The sequence below is a fragment of the Artemia franciscana genome, chromosome 8, assembly GCF_032884065.1.
Source record: "Artemia franciscana chromosome 8, ASM3288406v1, whole genome shotgun sequence".
In the NCBI taxonomy this organism is placed as follows: Eukaryota; Metazoa; Arthropoda; class Branchiopoda; order Anostraca; family Artemiidae; genus Artemia; species Artemia franciscana.
Window position 1 is genome coordinate 31,274,773 of NC_088870.1, and position 18,338 is coordinate 31,293,110.

Sequence of the window (18,338 nt, forward strand, 5' to 3'; positions counted from 1 at the left end):
TTCTTCAATTTCTTAAACTAATTACTTTTCTGGATATTTATTGAAGTATTGTTATATTCTCACTATTTCTCTCTGTTTAGTCACTGCGACTTTTTTCATTCATTGTAATGAAAACTTTTGACAAAATTTGCATGTTCAATCAAATTTTCTGTCATATATGATAGATGACAAAAAATGCATTTGATTTTGAAAAACCATATTTTATTCCTGCATAATCACATCTTGTCTATCAAAAATAGAACTAGAGTTTTTAATTTCTGTTCAAATGAGCCCTCTTTCAATCTTCTAGAATTATTATTTCAATACAATCATTCCTAGAAAAGAAACACCACATTAGCATAAAAATGTGATCTTCCTTGTGGGGGGAAATATTATGTAAATTTCAACATATTTGTACACAATAGCTTGAAATCTCTACAGTAGGGGAAATCTCTACACTTATCTGATATGCTGAATTTAATAGTGTGAATTTTACTAGGATCACTTGAACTTTAAGGGATGTTTCTCTTCTTTTTTGAAAATCATGGCATATTTTGTCTGGTTTGTATCTTACGATGGGTGACATTAAGAATAATAAATTTTATATATTTGGAATCAGCATAAACAAGAGCTAAGAGCTCATATGGCACTTGTGACGAGGCGAGAAGAGCTAAGAGCCAAGAGATCATATGGTATGAGCTCTAACAAAATTCTATGAATCAATAGATTGATTTAAAAAGGAAAATAAGAGGCTTAATGCCGATCAAGATTTAAAATAAGAGCTCTGAGTCACAAAGTCCTTCTAAATATCAAAATTCATTAAGATCCGATCACCCACTCGTAAGTTATAAATACCTATTTTTTTCTAATTTTTCCTCTGCCTTTTGCCCCCCAGATGGTCAAATCTGCAAAAACGACTTTATCAAGTCAAATTGTGCAGCTCCCTGACACGCCTATCAATTTTCATCGCCCTAGCACGTCCAAAAGTACCGAACTCGCCAAATCACTGAACCCCTCCCCCCAACTCCCCCAAAGAGAGCGAATCTAGTACGATTCTGTCAATCACGTATCAAGGACATTTGTTTATTCTATCCACCAAGCTTCATCCCAATTCCTCCACTCCAAGTGTTTTTCCAAGATTTCCCCCTCCAACTCCCCCCAATGTCAAAAGATCTGGTCGGGATTTGAAATAAGAGCTCTGAAAGCACAAGATACTTCTAAATATCAGATTTCATTAAGATCCGGTCACCCTTTCGTAAGTTAAAATACCTCGATTTTCAAAATTACCCCCCCCCCCCCCCAATTCCACCAAAGAGAGCAGATCCGGTCCAGTTATGTCAGTCACGTATCTTAGACAGGTTTCTATTCTTCCCCTCCAGTTTCATCCTGATCTCACCGCTTTAAGTATTTTCTAAGATTTCAAGTCCCCCCAACTGCCCCCCCCCCCAATTACGCTTGATCCGGTTGAGATTTAAAATAAGATATCTGAGTTACGAGGTCCTTCTAAATATGAAGTTTCATGAAGATCCGATCACTCCTTCGTAAGTTAAAAATACGTCATTTTTTCTTATTTTTCAGAATTACCCCTCCCCCCAATTGAGCGGATCCGTTCCAATTATGTAAATCACGTATGCAAGACTTCTGCTTATTTTTTCAACCAAGTTTCATCCCGATCCCTCCAATTTGAACGTTTTCCATCATTTTAGGTTTCCGCACCCCAAACTTCCCCCAATGTCACCAGATCCGGTCAGGATTTAAAATAAGAGCTTTGAGACACGATATCCTTCTAAATATCAAATTTCATGGAGATCCAATCACCCGTTCGTAAGTTAAAAATACCTAATTTTTTCTAATTTTTCAGAATTAACCCCCCCCCCAACTACCCCAAAGAGAGCGGATCCGTTGTGGTTATGTCAATCATGTATCTAGGACTCGTGTTTTTTTTCTCCACCAAGTTTCATCCCTATCCCTCCACTCTAAGTGTTTTCCAAGTTTTAGGTTTCCCCCTCCCAACTCCCCCCCAATGTCACCAGATCTGGTCGGGTATAAAATAAGAGCTCTGAGATACGATATCCTTCTAAATATCAAATTTCATTGAGATCCGATCACCCGTTCGTAAGTTAAAAATACCTCATTTTTATTTAATTTTTCAGAAATACCCCCCCCCCAACTACCCCAAAGAGAGCGAATCAGTTCCGATTATGTCAATCATGTATCTGGGACCCGCGCTTATTTTTCCCATCAAGTTTCATCCTGATCCCTCCACTCTAAGTGTTTTCCAAGATTTTAGCTTTCTCCCCTCCAACTCCCCCCAATGTCATCAGATCCGGTCGGAATTTAAAATAAGAGCTCTGAGACACAACATAGTTCCAAACATCAAATTTCATTAAGATCCAATCACCCTCTCATAAGTTAAAAATACTTCATTTTTTTCTATTTTTTCTGAATTAACCAGCCCCCCACTCCCCCCCAGATGGTCAAATCGGGAAAACGACTATTTCTAATTTAATCTGGTCTGGTCCCTTATACGCTTGCCAAATTTGATCGTCCTAGCTTACCTGGAAGAGCCTAAAGTAGCAAAACCGGGACTTTAGGTTTCCCCCCTCCAACTCACCCCCAATGTCATCAGATCCGGTCGGGATTTAAAATAAGAGCTCTGAGACACAATATCATTCCAAACATCAAATTTTATTAAGAGCCAATCACCCGCTCATAAGTTAAAAATACTTCATTTTTTCTATTCTTTGCGAATTAACCGGCCCTCCCCCCAGAAGGTCAAATCGGGAAAAAGACTATTTCTAATTTAATCTGGTCCGGTCCCTGATACGCTTGCCAAATTTCATCGTCCTAGTTTACCTGGAAGTGCCTAAAGTAGCAAAACCAGGACTGACAGACCGACAGAATTGGCGATTGCTATATGTCACTTGGTTAATACCAAGTGCCATAAAAACCAGTTCTCTTGCTGTATTAATTTTTATCACAGATATGTATATATATATATATATATATATATATATATATATATATATATATATATATATATATATATATATATATATATATCTAAAGCTTAAAATACATAGGTCTATGTATGTTAGTGATTTTAAAGGAATGAAAAAAATGAAAACAAGGAACTAAAGTGGCATAAGAAAATTTAAGTAAAAATATCCAGGCATAGGGCTACTTTAAGAAGGTAGTAGCTGAAGCTACATCACATTTATTTTTGAACGACCTATTTTTCTATAGAAGAATTCTTACCTTCAAGCTGAAATTTATAAGTTCATAAATAAAAGTACTTACTTCAGGGTAATTCTGACCAAATGACTCTAGAAAAAAAGAGGCAACAATCAGTTTAAGCCCATATACTAGAATCCTAGAGTCATTATGCAGAATAATACTGTTTATCTAGATGCATAAACATAAAACAAGCCTGAATTTTTTTTAGCCATACAACTGCCAACTGTGACAAGTGCGTGGATTCATGTGTAGCACTGTAGCTCTAAAAACGTAAATACAAAGCAGTCGAAGTACCAAAACCATGAAAAACCTACCCTAATACAAAAATGGTAATTATGGAGGCAGCCAGTGCCTAAAAAATCTATCCTTTGATCAAATTCTAAACTTTATATTAAAGCATAGAGCATTTTTGTTTTTCCTAAAGAGTTTCCCAATATCTTCAAAACAAATAAAAAATAAAAATTTAACCAACAAACGTAGAGAAGTCCCTTTTCTGAAATATTTATTAAAACTTTTTGTGGTTGGCTTAGACATATATAAGTTTTTCTATGGAAAAAAAGAATGATTTGTGTAACCTAATTACATAGATCAAGGACATTGAGTCATTTAAAAAATCTTACTTCCTAGGCCAATGCAGTTCCTCACTAATCACGTTTCAGAACCCCCAATAAAAATCAAGCAAAAACTGATTTGGAGAATGAGAATTTAGCAGCTTATTTACCATGTTTATATGGGTAGATAATCAAGATCTTTAATTTTTAAAGACTGAATGGATAAATAAAAATTCATATCCATCACTGCTCAACTCCTCCTTCCCCTTATCACCTCAGCTTTGTTTTGGTCGCCCTATTTAGTGGGAAGACAACACACATGTATTATTTTGAAGTCCGACTTGAAGTCTACAATGATGCACAAATCTTTCTTAACCATTGTTGAAATAGTGGCCTCCCTAGCGCTTTCTGCATGACAGATAAAGTACTACACTGATTTGATTTGTATAACAAAATGAATGCACTTGTGCTTATTTGAAATTGAAGTCTAGCCTCCAGACTTGAATTAAATAATAACATCTGCCCATATCAGCTTATACAGAACCTCTATTTTGAGACAATAAAATGGGCTCATTCATGAATCGTCTGCACATATTTTATTACAAACAATACCAAGCAGATCAACAATAGACTTTCGGAAAGTAAAAGTATAAGACGGAGATCTGTTCTTGAAGAAAAATCACATTAACTTGCTTAAAACCTAAAAAACAGAAATCTGAAACTTTCCCCAATGAATTCCAACCATTTATTTTTTATCCCCTATAAGTATCACCGCCAACTCGGGAACTTCCTTCTTTATGCCTATAGCTGGCAGATCTTGACATATACTGTGATGAAGACTTAAAATTTAATTGTCATTCTATTGTGGTAACTAGTAGAGCTCACTACATCTCTTATGATAGTAAATACTATTTCTTAAATTTAACTTAAAATTTAGACATTTAGAAATTAAAATTTAGGAATTTTGACAATTCATAAATCAGTTGCCCATTATTGTTCATTAGTATGGTATCAACTGAGCAAGATCGATTAGTTCAAGATAGAGTCTGCACATAAAAGAACTACTAGAGTTCTTCCATGTGTTTGCCACCTACTTGATTATGCATCCTCTCTTCATTTCTGAAGAGACCATGCTGATTCGCTTAATGATCATATAGCAATTAGGAATACTGACAACAATTATAGCTTTATTTTTGCGTGATGTTTATGTATGCTTCGACAAGACAACAGACTTTCAGGATTTTTCCCTGGTAACACTTGATGAGAATTGGTCTGCATTTCTTCTTATGCAGAGCTACAAAACATGGAACCAAGTTTAGCATTAAGCATTTTATGAAAATTATATACTGTCCAAGATCAGTAAGAATATGCTTAACCTTGTGTGATATGTTTTATGCTCAATTTGATTTTTTTTTCTCTTGTTTGTGCATTTCTCTTTGTACCTTTCTTGTTTAATTTATGTGTTTTCTTTAATGTCAAACTGTTTAATTTCTTACTGTTTTGTTGTCATGTTTAGCAATGTCAAGCTAATGCTTACAGTTGCTACTACTATTTGTCACATTCAGTCCCAGTCAAAGGAAAAATTATACTAATAAAAAATTAGTACCATGTGATTCTCTCTTCAATATTTTCCCCCGACATTATGGCTGTTAATCACACCCTAGCCCCTATCCCCTAATCAGGCTGGATATAGCCATTGCTATATACAATACTTTTGAAGAAAACATTTTAATAAAAAATTTCTTACTTTTTTATACTAATCTAAAAAAAAAAAACACTTTCCACAATAAGTTTTCAGAGAAAAGCAAAGAGCTATATGAAAACAAAAGAAAAGCATCAATAAAGGTATCAAATAATTCAAGCAACGCACATTAGCAACGCAAATAATTGAAATTTAAATGAAAAGAAAGTACATGAATGACTAAACATGAAAAAAACCACAAAAAGGGACCATAACAAATGCCCCCTAAGTCTTCTAAAGCCAGAGCATTATTTGTGTTTTACTGAAAACAAAGCATATCTGAAGAAATTTTCCTTTCTTTACATTAATATGTCAAAAATTACCCATGCACATACTTCCAGAGATGAATATTATATAATAATAATAAGGATTTATTTACCCGCCATCTGCAAAAGATTATTGTGAAGTACCAAAAAATAAAAGAAAAAAAAATACACCAATAAAAAGAAAAGTCATTATTGGAAAAAAATATCGTCTATTCAGTATCACTTTTATGACAGACTTCTCACGGATTCCTGATCAATTCTTTCTGAGAAAAGGAACATCATTAGCTTAAACTACATTAAATAGGTCAGTAACGTTAAGTGGAAGAGATGTGGTTCAGAATCTTTAAGATTACATGTTTGAAAACGACAGGACTAAGAACACTCCCTTGCTTCATGCCTCTTTTATCTTTAATTGGTTCTGAAACTGTGTCTCTCCATTTGGCAGATACTGTCGAATTTGCACACCAAAATTTTGTAGTTTTGACAATACTCATATTTATGCAGTTTTGCAATAGAGAATTAAGAAATTACATAAGATTAATACTATTTAAAGCTGTTGATAAATCAAGAGTGCACACATAAAGAGGTGACTTTTTACTCTTCAAATCTATTAGTACATTTGCTAGTGATCTATGTGCCTCTGGGCAACCAACACCTTTTTGGAATCCAAACTGGTTATCTCTAGAAAGCCCAGTGTCTAGCTCGGGAAAAAAGGACTCCGCATATTTTAGGAGAAAAATATTCTCTGAGACTGATTTGATGTACACCTATAAAGACGCCTAATTACTTTCTTAGGCATAAAGACATAAGAAGAGTGATTCTCTTTGGGTAGAGCAAGACCAAACCAAAATTGTTTTGTTGTTTTTGAAACTAGACTATGGTTCATTTAGTTAAAATCAGTTTTGGCTAAAGAAAAGTCATACCGGTAGACATTTGAGAAATCTTGGCATACACCTGCAATGAAATCACAAAGCTGATTAGTCTAGATCTTCCTGTGGATATCCATGTATGTTGGCCTCATTAAATTGTGGGATTGTGGATTACAGACTTGTTCTCTGGATATTCTCAACATTTCCCAGCTCATTGAAAACATAAGCATGGTTTTCACTTCAAGCCTAGTGCCCTGTAGGGTTACATCCTAGGACAAACACTGTTTAACTTATATATTAATGATTATCCAACAATCATCCAGAATTATCTAGTGTTGATCCGACATAAAAATAATTCATCTATTTTCTCCTGCTCAACTATTGTTCAGGCTACCTTGCTTGAATAACATCCACCTTGTTTAGCATATTTTCATCAGAGGGAGCATGGCAATTGACTATCAATTTAACTACCACAAGCACATTGAAATACAAGTGATGAAACCTAATAGTCTTGGGGCTTGTTAGAATTATCATCATCTAAAGTAAACCTACAATAGTACAAAATCTATAAAATTACCGTTGACCAAAATTTTATAGTTTTGACAATACTCATATTTATGCAACTTTGCAATAGAGCATTAAGAGATTGCATGTGATTAATACTATCTAACACTTTTGATAAATCAACAGTGCACACATAAAGAGGTGACTTTTTACTCTCCAAATCCATTAGCATGTTTGCTAGTGATCTATGTTCTTCTGGGCAACCAATACCCTTTTGGAATCCAAACTGGTTATCTCCAAAAAGTCCAGTGTCTAGATCGGGGAAAAAAGAATACTCAAATATTTAACTCAAAATGAACAATACACTGATATGTCTGTAAGATTTACAGTCACTGGTGTTTTTCCTTTTCTTTGCAATTAATGTTATAATTCCTTTTAGGAAACTCTTGGAAACAATGCCAATCATGACGCACACCTGGAAAAGAAGTTGTAGATGAGAATAAAAGCTATCAGGTAAGTTTTTAAAGTGCATCGTTAAAAGGTCATCAGCATCTATCCTGTTCTTACCTTTAGATACAGCTTTTCTTACGGAGGTTTTAATCTGTTTCAGTGATATGGCAACACCACAACCCTGTCCTAAAAAACATCCAAGGCAGCTAGAAACCTCCTCTTCATAATATTTGCTTATGGCAATATTTTCGATCCTGTAAACTGACGTGTAATAAGAATTCAAATCATCTATAGTCAAAAAACAACTAGGTGAACTTCCATCAGCTCCAATTATATTTTGCCATGATGTCTGAATTCCAGTGAAATGTTGTCCGATAGTGCGGTATTTTTGTTTAGTGCTCTGTTTCAACTCAAAAACATTCCCGTATACAGGTCTTCCACTTCCAATCCAAATGCTCATCTGCATTTTTTGTGCATTGCTTTTCTGTCTGAAACTCAACAGACTTGGACCATCTCTGTCTTTCTGTGCCAATCTTGACACTCCTAGCAGGGGCTGCTGTTGATTTGGACACTTTCATGGCAAGAACAATCTGACAGTAATAAGCATTAAGATCAATCATGGCAGAAGTTTCAGGAGGATTGAAGCATAGTAAGTGGAATGGCACTTTGATGCAAGAAAGAATAGAGGAGACAGTGGCCATATGCAAGTCAGCATCACATTCATTCTAATTCTTCTTCTGCACCCACCATCTTTTGAATATTAATGTTCTGTGATGGCTGTAGATGAACTGATAGTCCAAGATGATCCTTAATTGGATCATCTGGGTACACTGTGGCAGAGACAAGGAATGGATCTACATGACAAAACATGGTCAATATTGGATGTATGTCTACTAGAATGGATGTGTGTAAAATCAAAGACTGTGGCCAAATTTGAAAGGAAGCAGGTAGACCAAGCAGGTACAATTTAGAAAAATGTCAGAGTGGATATTGTCTTTTGCTGGATCGTAGTTGAAGTCACAAACTATAACCCATTTTCTCTCATTATGCTCAAGAGATCCCAGATGTCACCAAACTGCATCAGATGCTTTAGAAAACTTTGTCAGCAAGATATCATTATTGTTATTATTGGGCATATATGTATTTATTTACTCAGTACCCAGAGCAAAAACAGACAACAAGTTACTATTTTTAATTGACAACTCTGCTAATAATTCTTTCCCTGTATATGTTGCAAGGCCACCGGATAGACGCCCTGCCGTTAACTTAGTAGACTGTATGAACAGGTCATGAGATTTGGATCTATTTAAGAAAATTGCATTCAATCCAGAGAGCATATGTTCCTGAATGAATAGCACATTGTACAGTTAAAGAAGATCATCCAGAGCCTTTTCTTTATTGTAGCACCAGTTAATATTCAGGCTTAGAGCTTTTATAGAACTATTCATGAGTAACTCTTATTTCTCAAAATTTCTTTTACTTTCTGACATTTTAACCAAAAACAGACATGTGGTTCATTGCACAAAATACATTTGGATCCTGCATTACATGGCGAGTCCTTGCTACTGGTGTGAGGTCTGGAACATATAGCACATCTGGGATCACTTCTACAGCTTTCAATAAGGTGGTCAAAGCTTTGGCACCTAAAGCACCTTTGTGGGGCCTGCTTGTACTTGGCCACTTGGAAGAAATCATATCCCAATCTAGTTCTGCTCAAAAACACCAAGTTCAATGACTGCCTATTATTGAAAGTCCAGTTGACAGTTTTGGTTTGGCCAAAGTGCGAGGCTTCCTCTATGAGGTTTGGATTGTGTACTGCCAGCAAACTTGCACTGATGTCCACAGAAAGCCCTCTTATAATGTTGAATTGTTTTTTGCTTTACATTTGATATTGTTTAGGCTACCATTTAGTAATTTTGTAGAGAGCAGTAGAAACCTCCAAACAAAAAGCATTAGTGTTAATGGTGTCAATAAATTTGACTTGTAGCTTGTTATTTCTTCACTTCTTGACCCCTTGTAACCCATCTTTGGATTGCAGCTGACTAAATATCTGCTGTCTGGACAAAGGGTCTATGCAAGGAATGTCTTCTATGATGACAGAGCAAGTTGGAGTCTCTTTTGTTTTAGGCTGTGGCTGTTGATGGAAAAGCTGACAGGTTGACCCCTGCAGTGTACTGATTTATCACCAACACTGAGCTTTTGAGATTCCAAATTTCTCCTAGCAAAATAGGGAAATTCATTTCAGGAATGTGTGGGACACTCAAAGGGTGGGAGATTACAAACGTTGGAGACTGAATGTTTTTCCTGTCACAATCATTTAGAATTTCCATTTTTGTTTTTTATAATGCAACTAGCTCAAATAAGTTGAATGTCATTTTTGATAGCAAAGATAAATCCAGTATTCTATATGACTGGAGGAAATTCAAAATAGGGTTTAGATGCAGAACCATTAGAGTAAAGGATACACAACAGATCAAAAGACCAGACAAGTGAAAAATATAAACAGAAAAGGAAGTTTTAGCATGGTATATGAGTCTGGGGGCAAATAATGAGAGTGAATGGCATATGGTGTAATGCCAAATTGTAATAAAATACAAAATGCAGCAAATGAAACCCTGCCCCATTAAAACCAAAGCAATAAAATTCTTACTTCATAATAACCTGGCATATGCATCATCTTTCTAGGCTATTAACTTGGTTAACTTATGAATGTTTCCTTCCATTACTATCCCCTATTCAAAACAATTCTAAGTAATATTTTGGTAAATATTACAAACAATTCCAGACAAGTCCTGATTTCATAAAGTCAAGACTGCTGAAAACACATTTCAACAAAAACCTATGATTTTGAATAGGTGACATTCAACTAATGAAGAAATAGCCTATATTAGGAATATTCGTGGAATAACTATGGGTGGGTTCATGGCCAAAAACCTGACCATGATAGTTGGAAACAGCATTGAATAGGGAATCAAATGGTACTAGCACACTTTTATGTTACAGCATGTTTCCTTCACTAGAGGTCAAAAGCTAAATATTTATCCTTACTTTTACTGCTAGTTTTTTTTTTCTGTATTACTAAGCAATAAATCATGGACAAATATTAAGGAAGCCTTCCTATTGACTGATAAGAAGCACTCCTGTGTCTTTTATCAAAAACACTTCCATTCCTCACAAAAGATGCAAACAGAACAATCAATAGGAAAGCTATAGCCTGGAAAAGGTACAAAGAGAAAAAAGCACAGGGAAATTGGCAGAGGTATCCAAGGCCATGGAAACTTGCCTCCAATGCAATTAGGAAACTTAAGTCTGAACATGGGGAGAAACTTGCCACAGATATCAAAGCAAACTCCAAATCCTTCTGGAGACATGTTTCTGTTAAAAGCCCTAACTGTCACACCATTCCTGACCTCAAGTACAACAGCATAACACACCCACAGACAAGGCTGATGTATTGAGTACCTATTTTACCTCTGCTTTCACCATCAAAACCTGTCCAACAATTCCCGAAACACCATCAGACTTAATAGCAAATCCAAAGGACCTGATGGTATACACCCAAGGCTTCTCAAGGAGTACTGACATGTTCTCAGTTCTCCCTGTGCAGACTTTTCCAGTTGTCCCTACAAAATGCAGAGCTACCATCAGATTGGTAAACATCCTAAATAACACCAATCCACAAAAAATACCATCCCATCAATTCAGCAGTTGTAAAGGTGCCCAAGAGATTTGTTAGCAGAGTTCTAATTCAGTACTTTGAACTTAACAACATACTCACTTCCACTCAACATGACTTCAGATCTCTAAGAACCATTGATACTAACCAAATACAAACATATGGGTATGCCACGTCATTGTTGGATAAAGATTTCCCTGTCAACATGGTGCTCTTGGATCTCAAAAGCATTTGACAGGGATTGTCAAGAATTCCTCATCACCAATCTAAAAGCAGCAGCTGTTGAAGATGTCATTGTGTAGTGGATGCAAAGTTTCCTTTCGGAAATAACACATGATGTAAGAGTTCATGACTTTCAAGGTGTACCACATTTCTCCTCATGTACAACTGTTTTAAGAGGCCTTCCCTAGGGGACCATTATTAGACAAAAGTCTCTTCAACTTCTGTATAAATGATGTACTCAGCCTTCTCTTGAACCTCCTCACTCTTTATGCTGAGGATTCAATACTTATTGGTATTGCAACTACACCCTCTGACCTGTAATTTATCCAAAAGGATCTTGACATTCTTGGGACTTGGGCTGGTACATGAATCCTCTTTTTCAAGTCATGAAATCTATTTTGAAAACCACATCAGCAGTACCATCTCCAAGGTTACCCCCTCTTTGCTGTTTCTAAAGAAAGAAATCTTGGAGTCATCAGTGATGATCAACTTAGGTTCAGCACCAACACAAAATCTGCATTGTTTTCTGTCCTCAAACCTCTCAGAATAATCAAAAGAACCATCTCCAGCAGATGCCAAAAAGTATTTGTCAAGCTCTTCAGGGGACTAGTTTTGCCTGTGTGAGGTTGGAATGTCCCTGGCATCACCCTACTTGAAGAAGAACAAAGAAATGGCCTACTAGAAGGAGAACAACAAAGAGCCACCACAATGGACAAGGCCTCAAACAGATGTCATACAAAGAGCATTAAACATCATTTGAAGCTTCTTATTCTCACATACCATAGGAAACATGATTATGGCCTGCAAAAATATTTTTTCTTGTCCCTTTGCCCTCTCCTCCAAGCAAGGTTTATATTAACTAATTGTTCAGGTAGCTAAAAACTAAACCTGACAAATAACCTGGTGCTTCCCATTAAAAAAGGTGTAAGGCAGGGTGCATTGACATCACCTACTGCATTTAATAACAGCATTGTTAAACCACAATCTAAGTCATATCTGACATGGGATTGATCTATTGTTAATAAGCTATGCTGACAATGTACTCAATCTGAGCCACCTCCTTCATGGTTTAGAGGAGAATTTTATCCAGTTCCAAGTAGAATATGGAAAAATAGGCCTTCAGTTTAATGAAAAGAAATCAGATGTATTGTTATTTAATGCTAAGCAAGGGTCTGCTGTTGATGTTAGGCTGGGTGGTGCTACTGTTTGGCTTGCCAAACACATAGTTTATCTGGGGATCCCTATTGGTTGGTCTATGCTTGAAACGTGTCATCTTTTGGAGAGTCATCTGTAGAAACAGATCTCTGTTTCATACATCCTGAATCCAAATATAACATGCATTTTCATTAGAGATGAACTTTACCCCACCTCTTTATATAGGCTACCAATTCAAGGTAGACTATATATTTGCAGATTAGGGGTGTGTAGCTAAGGTTTAAATTTACCTCTACTGTCAGAATTGCATTGAATACACAAATATTCAATGCAATGCAATTTGGATATTCCAAAAGGAAGATAAGAAAGAATTGTGGTCTACATATTATAATATGCAAAGTATCTCTTATAGCTTCCACCATGGACAAGTAACCATATTGTGACAAGTTGGTATGGGATTATCAACCCTAATGAAGCAATAATAGCCCAGATTGCCATATACAACTCTAATATTGTTACTCATCCTTGGGCAATAGGTTTTGCTTTTTGTAGTTAGATATCCAATTGTTCTTTATTTTTCTTGTGTTTGTGTATTCTTGTGTAGAGTGTTTTTTATCTTATACTCCATCTGTTTCTTTTGATGGGAAATAAATATATATATACATATATACATACAAACTTATCCCTATAGCCTAGCAAGAATTACATCCTGAATCCAAATATAACATGCATTTTCATTGGAGATGAACTTTACCCCACCTCTTTATATAGGCTATCAATTCAAGGTAGACTATATATTTGCAGATTAGGGGTGTGTAGTTAAGGTTCTTATTTACCTCTACTGTCAGAATTGCAACCTGAATTTAAATTTCATATTCATTTAAATCAAAAATGAGCATTACCCCAATCCCTGGTGCACAAACATATACCCTGAATTGGTAGATAGCCTATAGGGGTGGGAGTAGGCTAAATTTCATTTTCAACACAAATAAATGTTAACGTTGGATTCAAGAGCAATTCTGGCTATAAAGTTTGTAGCTATCTGAATAGCCCATTAATATAAACGTTACCCCCCCCCCCCTCAGAATGTTTTGTGACTAGAGGGCATTCCAAGAACATCTTCAAGAAACACTCCTCAATCCAAGATAGAAGATATTTCTTTAACCAGCAAGTAACAAGCTTATGAAATCGACTCTCCAAAATGCAGTGATTTGGGTGTGTTCAAGCAAAATCTCTATGGAGAATGACTGCAACAAGAGCTTCAGTAGCATACAGCTGTAAGTGAATGAACTTTTAGAGGTTTTGCGATTTCAGGGTGCTAGAATAGGTTTGAACATTAATGTTAAGAAAACGTAGCCTAGATAACTTTGAAGACCAGAGTCCTTAACCCAATGTAGTAAGCAACCACATCAAACAACCTAAAGAAGTCTCTTATGAAACATTACAAGGACTGAAATTCTTAGATTCACTCCAAGCTACGATTTAATGTAATAACTAAATAGGCCTAATTGTAGTCTACATACCAAGCAGTTCCAAATTCATCTCGCACACGTCTCAAGAAGTACAAATTTGGCGGCTGAAGTTCAAAATCATTTATATAATAAAATAATTTACAATATAATAATAATTTTGTTTTTTTGGTTTTAAAGGAAACTAAAAAGATTCAAATTAATTAAGAAATTTTCTACTATATTCTAATTTTCAAACTTTATACCATAAAATTTCTCCTCAAAACTACTAGGGATTTTAGTTTGAAAGAGAAAATCTCACTTGAGCGTTATTTTCAAATTATTTGCGAATGTTTTAGTCATGAAGAATCTATCTGCCTTTCTGCTCAGGACACTACACAGAAACCACATGTATTTTTTAGCTTTATTATGTTATTATATAACAGAAAACTTTTTAGTAACGCTATAGTTAATCATCTTTATGTTAAGCTGGAAAACCTATAAAATCTCAGGGTGAAGCCATTGGCCTAGCTTAGAGCTCACTGTCAATCACCCACCTTCTCCGTTTGGAGCCTAAAATTGGAAAAAATTCTAGTTTAGCTACTTTTTTCTATCTTACAAAGGGTTAAGTTTGAAAAATGAAACTTTCAGGGATGGGTTGCAGATGGAAGTAGGCTAGCCTATGTTCTGGGAAGGTGTTTTGAAGTACATGCTTCCAATCCTTCCCTCTCTAAAGGGCAGTGAATTTGATGGCCTTTTAAAATTTGTAATGTTTATATTAATAGACTATTCAAGTAGGCCTAGCTAAGAAACAAACTTACCTCTATAGTCAGAATTGCATCCTGAATCCAAATTTGTCATTTACTTGTGTTCAAAATTAACTTTATTCTCACTTTTAGGTAAATGTTTTGTTTTCATATTATTGATCAACAAATAAATTGGGTGAAATTCTAGTTAATCGACATCTCACTGTCTCAGAAAGGGTTTAGGTTAGGAAAATGAAACTTTCAGGAATAAAACTATAGACTAAAGTGTGTCCTGGGAAGGTATTTGGATAAAATTCTAATTAATTGATCTCTTGCTAACTCAGAAAGGATTTAGGTGAGAAAACTGAAACTTTTAGGGATGAATCTACAGACTAAAGTATGTCCCAGGAAGGTATTTTTAAGCAACTACCTTCACGCCTTCTCCCTCTAGAGAGCCCTGACCTTTGATGACCTTTAAAAATATGTGTGTTATAAAAGTGAAACCTTGCAAAATAGATCTTCTGCTTAATTGAAGTACAACAAAATTGTTTTCAGCTTCATAACTTTGCTCAATTATATTTTATAAGGTTTTAAAGATATGCAAATAGCTACATTTCCTAAATTTTGAAAAAAAAAACCATTGATTTGGCTCAAAATTCTACTCAAATGACAGGAATTGTATTTTCAGAACTAAAGGCAGAGAAAAAACAGCAAGTAACTGAAATTAAGGTAAAATGTTGTTATGTCAAAATTTCAATAGGTATAAACCTATCATGTAGGCAAATTTCAGGGTCCTCTAGGGGGAGAAGGAGTGGAGGTGGGTACTTAAAAAAACTGTCCTGGGACATACTTTAGCCTTTAGACCCATCCCTGAAAGTTTCATTTTCTTAACCTAAACCCTTTCAGAGATAGCAAGAAGTCAATTAACTAGAATTCTACTGTATTTTGAAGCAATTATTCCACTCCTTCTCCCTCTAGAGGGCCCTGACCTTTGATGACCTTTGAAAATATGTGTTATAAAACTGAAACCTTGCAAATTTCCTAAATTTTGAAAGAAAACATTGATATGGCTCATTTTCTACTCAAATAACAGGAATTACATTTTCAGAACTAAAGGCAGAGAAAAAGCAACTAGTAACTTAAAATTAAGGTAAAATGTTGTTTTATCAAAATTTCAATAAGTATAGACCTGTCATGTAGGCAAATTTCAGGGTCCTCTAGAGGGAGAAGGAGTAGAGGTGGGTTCTTGAAAACAACTTCCTGGGACACAATTTAGCCTTTAGACCCATCCCTGAAAGGTTCATTTTCCTAACCTAAACCCTTTTCAAGATAGAAAGAAGTCAATTAACTAGAATTTTACCATAAATTGAACATAGGCTACCAATAGATACCATTTCTTATGCTCTTTCCCTATATAATAATTGCTTTTCTTGCAATTTCAATTTTAAGCCCTTTTAGGACCCTTGGAAATAATAATTTCATTCTGTATTTTTTTGAACATAAGAATAGGTTGTGACATTTGCTTCAAACTTACTATTTCATTTTAAATCCATTTTGTAAAAGTAATGTAATTCTCAAACATTGATTTGTCAAGATTAAATTGATTGAAAAAATTCAAAATGAATTTGCAATGTTTTCTTCTGGTTCTATTAGGCCACTTAAAAAACATCATCTGCTGGTGGTGCATTGGTTAAACTACAATATTTGTTATTACAAGCTAAAACTGGACAAAGCTTCACATGGTCAAAACTGCACTTAACAGAACCACAACTACCTGAAATAAAATTATGACATATATGTAAAAATTTGCACTGCTTACTAAATTTACAAAAAAGATGATTAAAATGTTTACATATCACATTTTTTTTTGTTAGAGCTTTTTTGCTGGAACTTGGTTGATGCACTTGGTTAAAAATCACTGAGCTCATTTTTTTTAGTGTAATTTGCCTGAACTCTATTTTCGAAAACACTTTTTTGCTGGAGCTTGGTTGAAGAAAAAATTTGTTCAAATGCACAATTATCTCCTAATTGGTAAGAACCTGCCATTATTATATTAGCACATTTTCGTTTATTATCAGAAAAGACTGTCTTATTATGCAGGCTATTCACCTTGTTAATGTGCACACGTTTTTGGGCATCTGTAATGTGGTAATCAAGGTTACCATTATAATTAGGCTGTATCAAGGGTGGATTGAGGTCAATGAAAATTTCTGGATTTATGTCACTTGTTGTGACAGGTATCACTGGATTTAATCCTCTAAGTCCTTCATCAATATTCATTGGGTTTATGGACATTGCACTTTTTTATGGTCAGAGATGAAAGTGTTATTAACCTCATTCAAAATGGAATTATATGTAGGTTGAATTGCTAGATCACTTTGTTGAATTGTCCAAAAATAGGAGATGAAAGTTAGTGCATCCATTAACTTTCCTTGTAAAACCAAGATTTTGGTAATATCTGGTTGTAAGATGAGAGGTGTAGGGACAGTGTCCATTTGATCTGATTTATCAATGCTACAGTCAATTGTTTGGCAAGATGCATTTGTTTTCCCTTCAAAACAGCCTTGGCGCTGGGGAGGGACAATGGAAATTGTAGGATCACACAAACTAGTACCAGCCTTGTTAGAAATGGTTGATTCTTCAGTCAATAGAGGAAAATGGCTGAGCAGAGTGTCTGGAAGATTTTTAGAGGTGCTCAGATCACTTAGAATGCTAAGAATCCTTCTTCTTTCAACAGGGGTACGGGGTGTCCGAGAGGTTCCAGATTGATAGAAAGCACTGGAGAAGAAGTACAATTTACCTTAGACTTAGTAAAGCAATCTAGGCACATCCAGGAGTTATTCCAGCTAGTGATTTCTATCCTAGCATGCTTTTCAGTTCCTGCATGGAACCAAGAACTGCAATTAACACATTTGACTGCATTTGAAGTAACCCATAATCTGCATTCAGGAAAAAATTGTTTTAATTTTGTCATTTAGTCTTGCAACTCAGGTTGCCTTACTTAATCAAAAGGTCTTAATATGTCTTAACAGGTCAGAGACTGAAGAGAGACTGGAGCCTGTATATGAGTTTGTGGTGTCCAGGTCATGGAATGAGGTAAACATGACTTTAGTCTTATTTGTATTAATGTACATCCCATACGACTTGGTTGCTTGAGAGATGCTGTCTGCCTGTCTTTAGAGTTCTTGTGGGGAGGGGTGTAGCTAGCTGGTTGATATTGTCAGCATATCATAGTTTATTGAGTAAGATCCCACCTATTTTGCCCCACACCCAGTGGGTATCAGGGAAAGGATGACATTCAGGAATAGGTTGAACAGATTCAGGGATAGGATGCATCTGTTGAGGACTCCAGAAGTTGTCAAGAATTCATCAGAGAGGCCATAGTCAGAATTTCTACTGTAGTTAGAATTTTGCTTTTGAGCTTTTTGTACATGTCCTCAACAATTTTGATGATTTTAACTGGGACACCATAGTATTTTAGAATATGCCAAAGA

At 35.4% G+C, this 18,338-nt stretch overlaps 2 protein-coding genes across 2 annotated transcripts in view; one reads left to right on the forward strand and one right to left on the reverse strand.

The window, feature by feature from the left end:
• The window catches only part of LOC136030296 (retinoblastoma-binding protein 5 homolog), a 50,449-nt gene extending 36,153 nt beyond the window's left edge, over nt 1–14,296 (reverse strand). Inside the window, exons 1-2 of the mRNA XM_065709169.1 lie at nt 14,174–14,296; nt 3,280–3,305 (exon numbers count right to left, since the gene is read on the reverse strand). Of these exons, the coding sequence (XP_065565241.1) occupies nt 3,280–3,305; nt 14,174–14,192 (45 nt within the window). The 5' untranslated portion in view covers nt 14,193–14,296. The remainder of the gene's footprint in view (nt 1–3,279; nt 3,306–14,173) is intronic.
• An 87-nt stretch (nt 14,297–14,383) lies between these two features.
• The window catches only part of LOC136030295 (delta-1-pyrroline-5-carboxylate dehydrogenase, mitochondrial-like), a 66,480-nt gene continuing 62,525 nt past the window's right edge, over nt 14,384–18,338 (forward strand). Inside the window, 1 exon segment of the mRNA XM_065709168.1 lies at nt 14,384–14,509. Within this exon segment, the coding sequence (XP_065565240.1) occupies nt 14,460–14,509 (50 nt within the window). The 5' untranslated portion in view covers nt 14,384–14,459.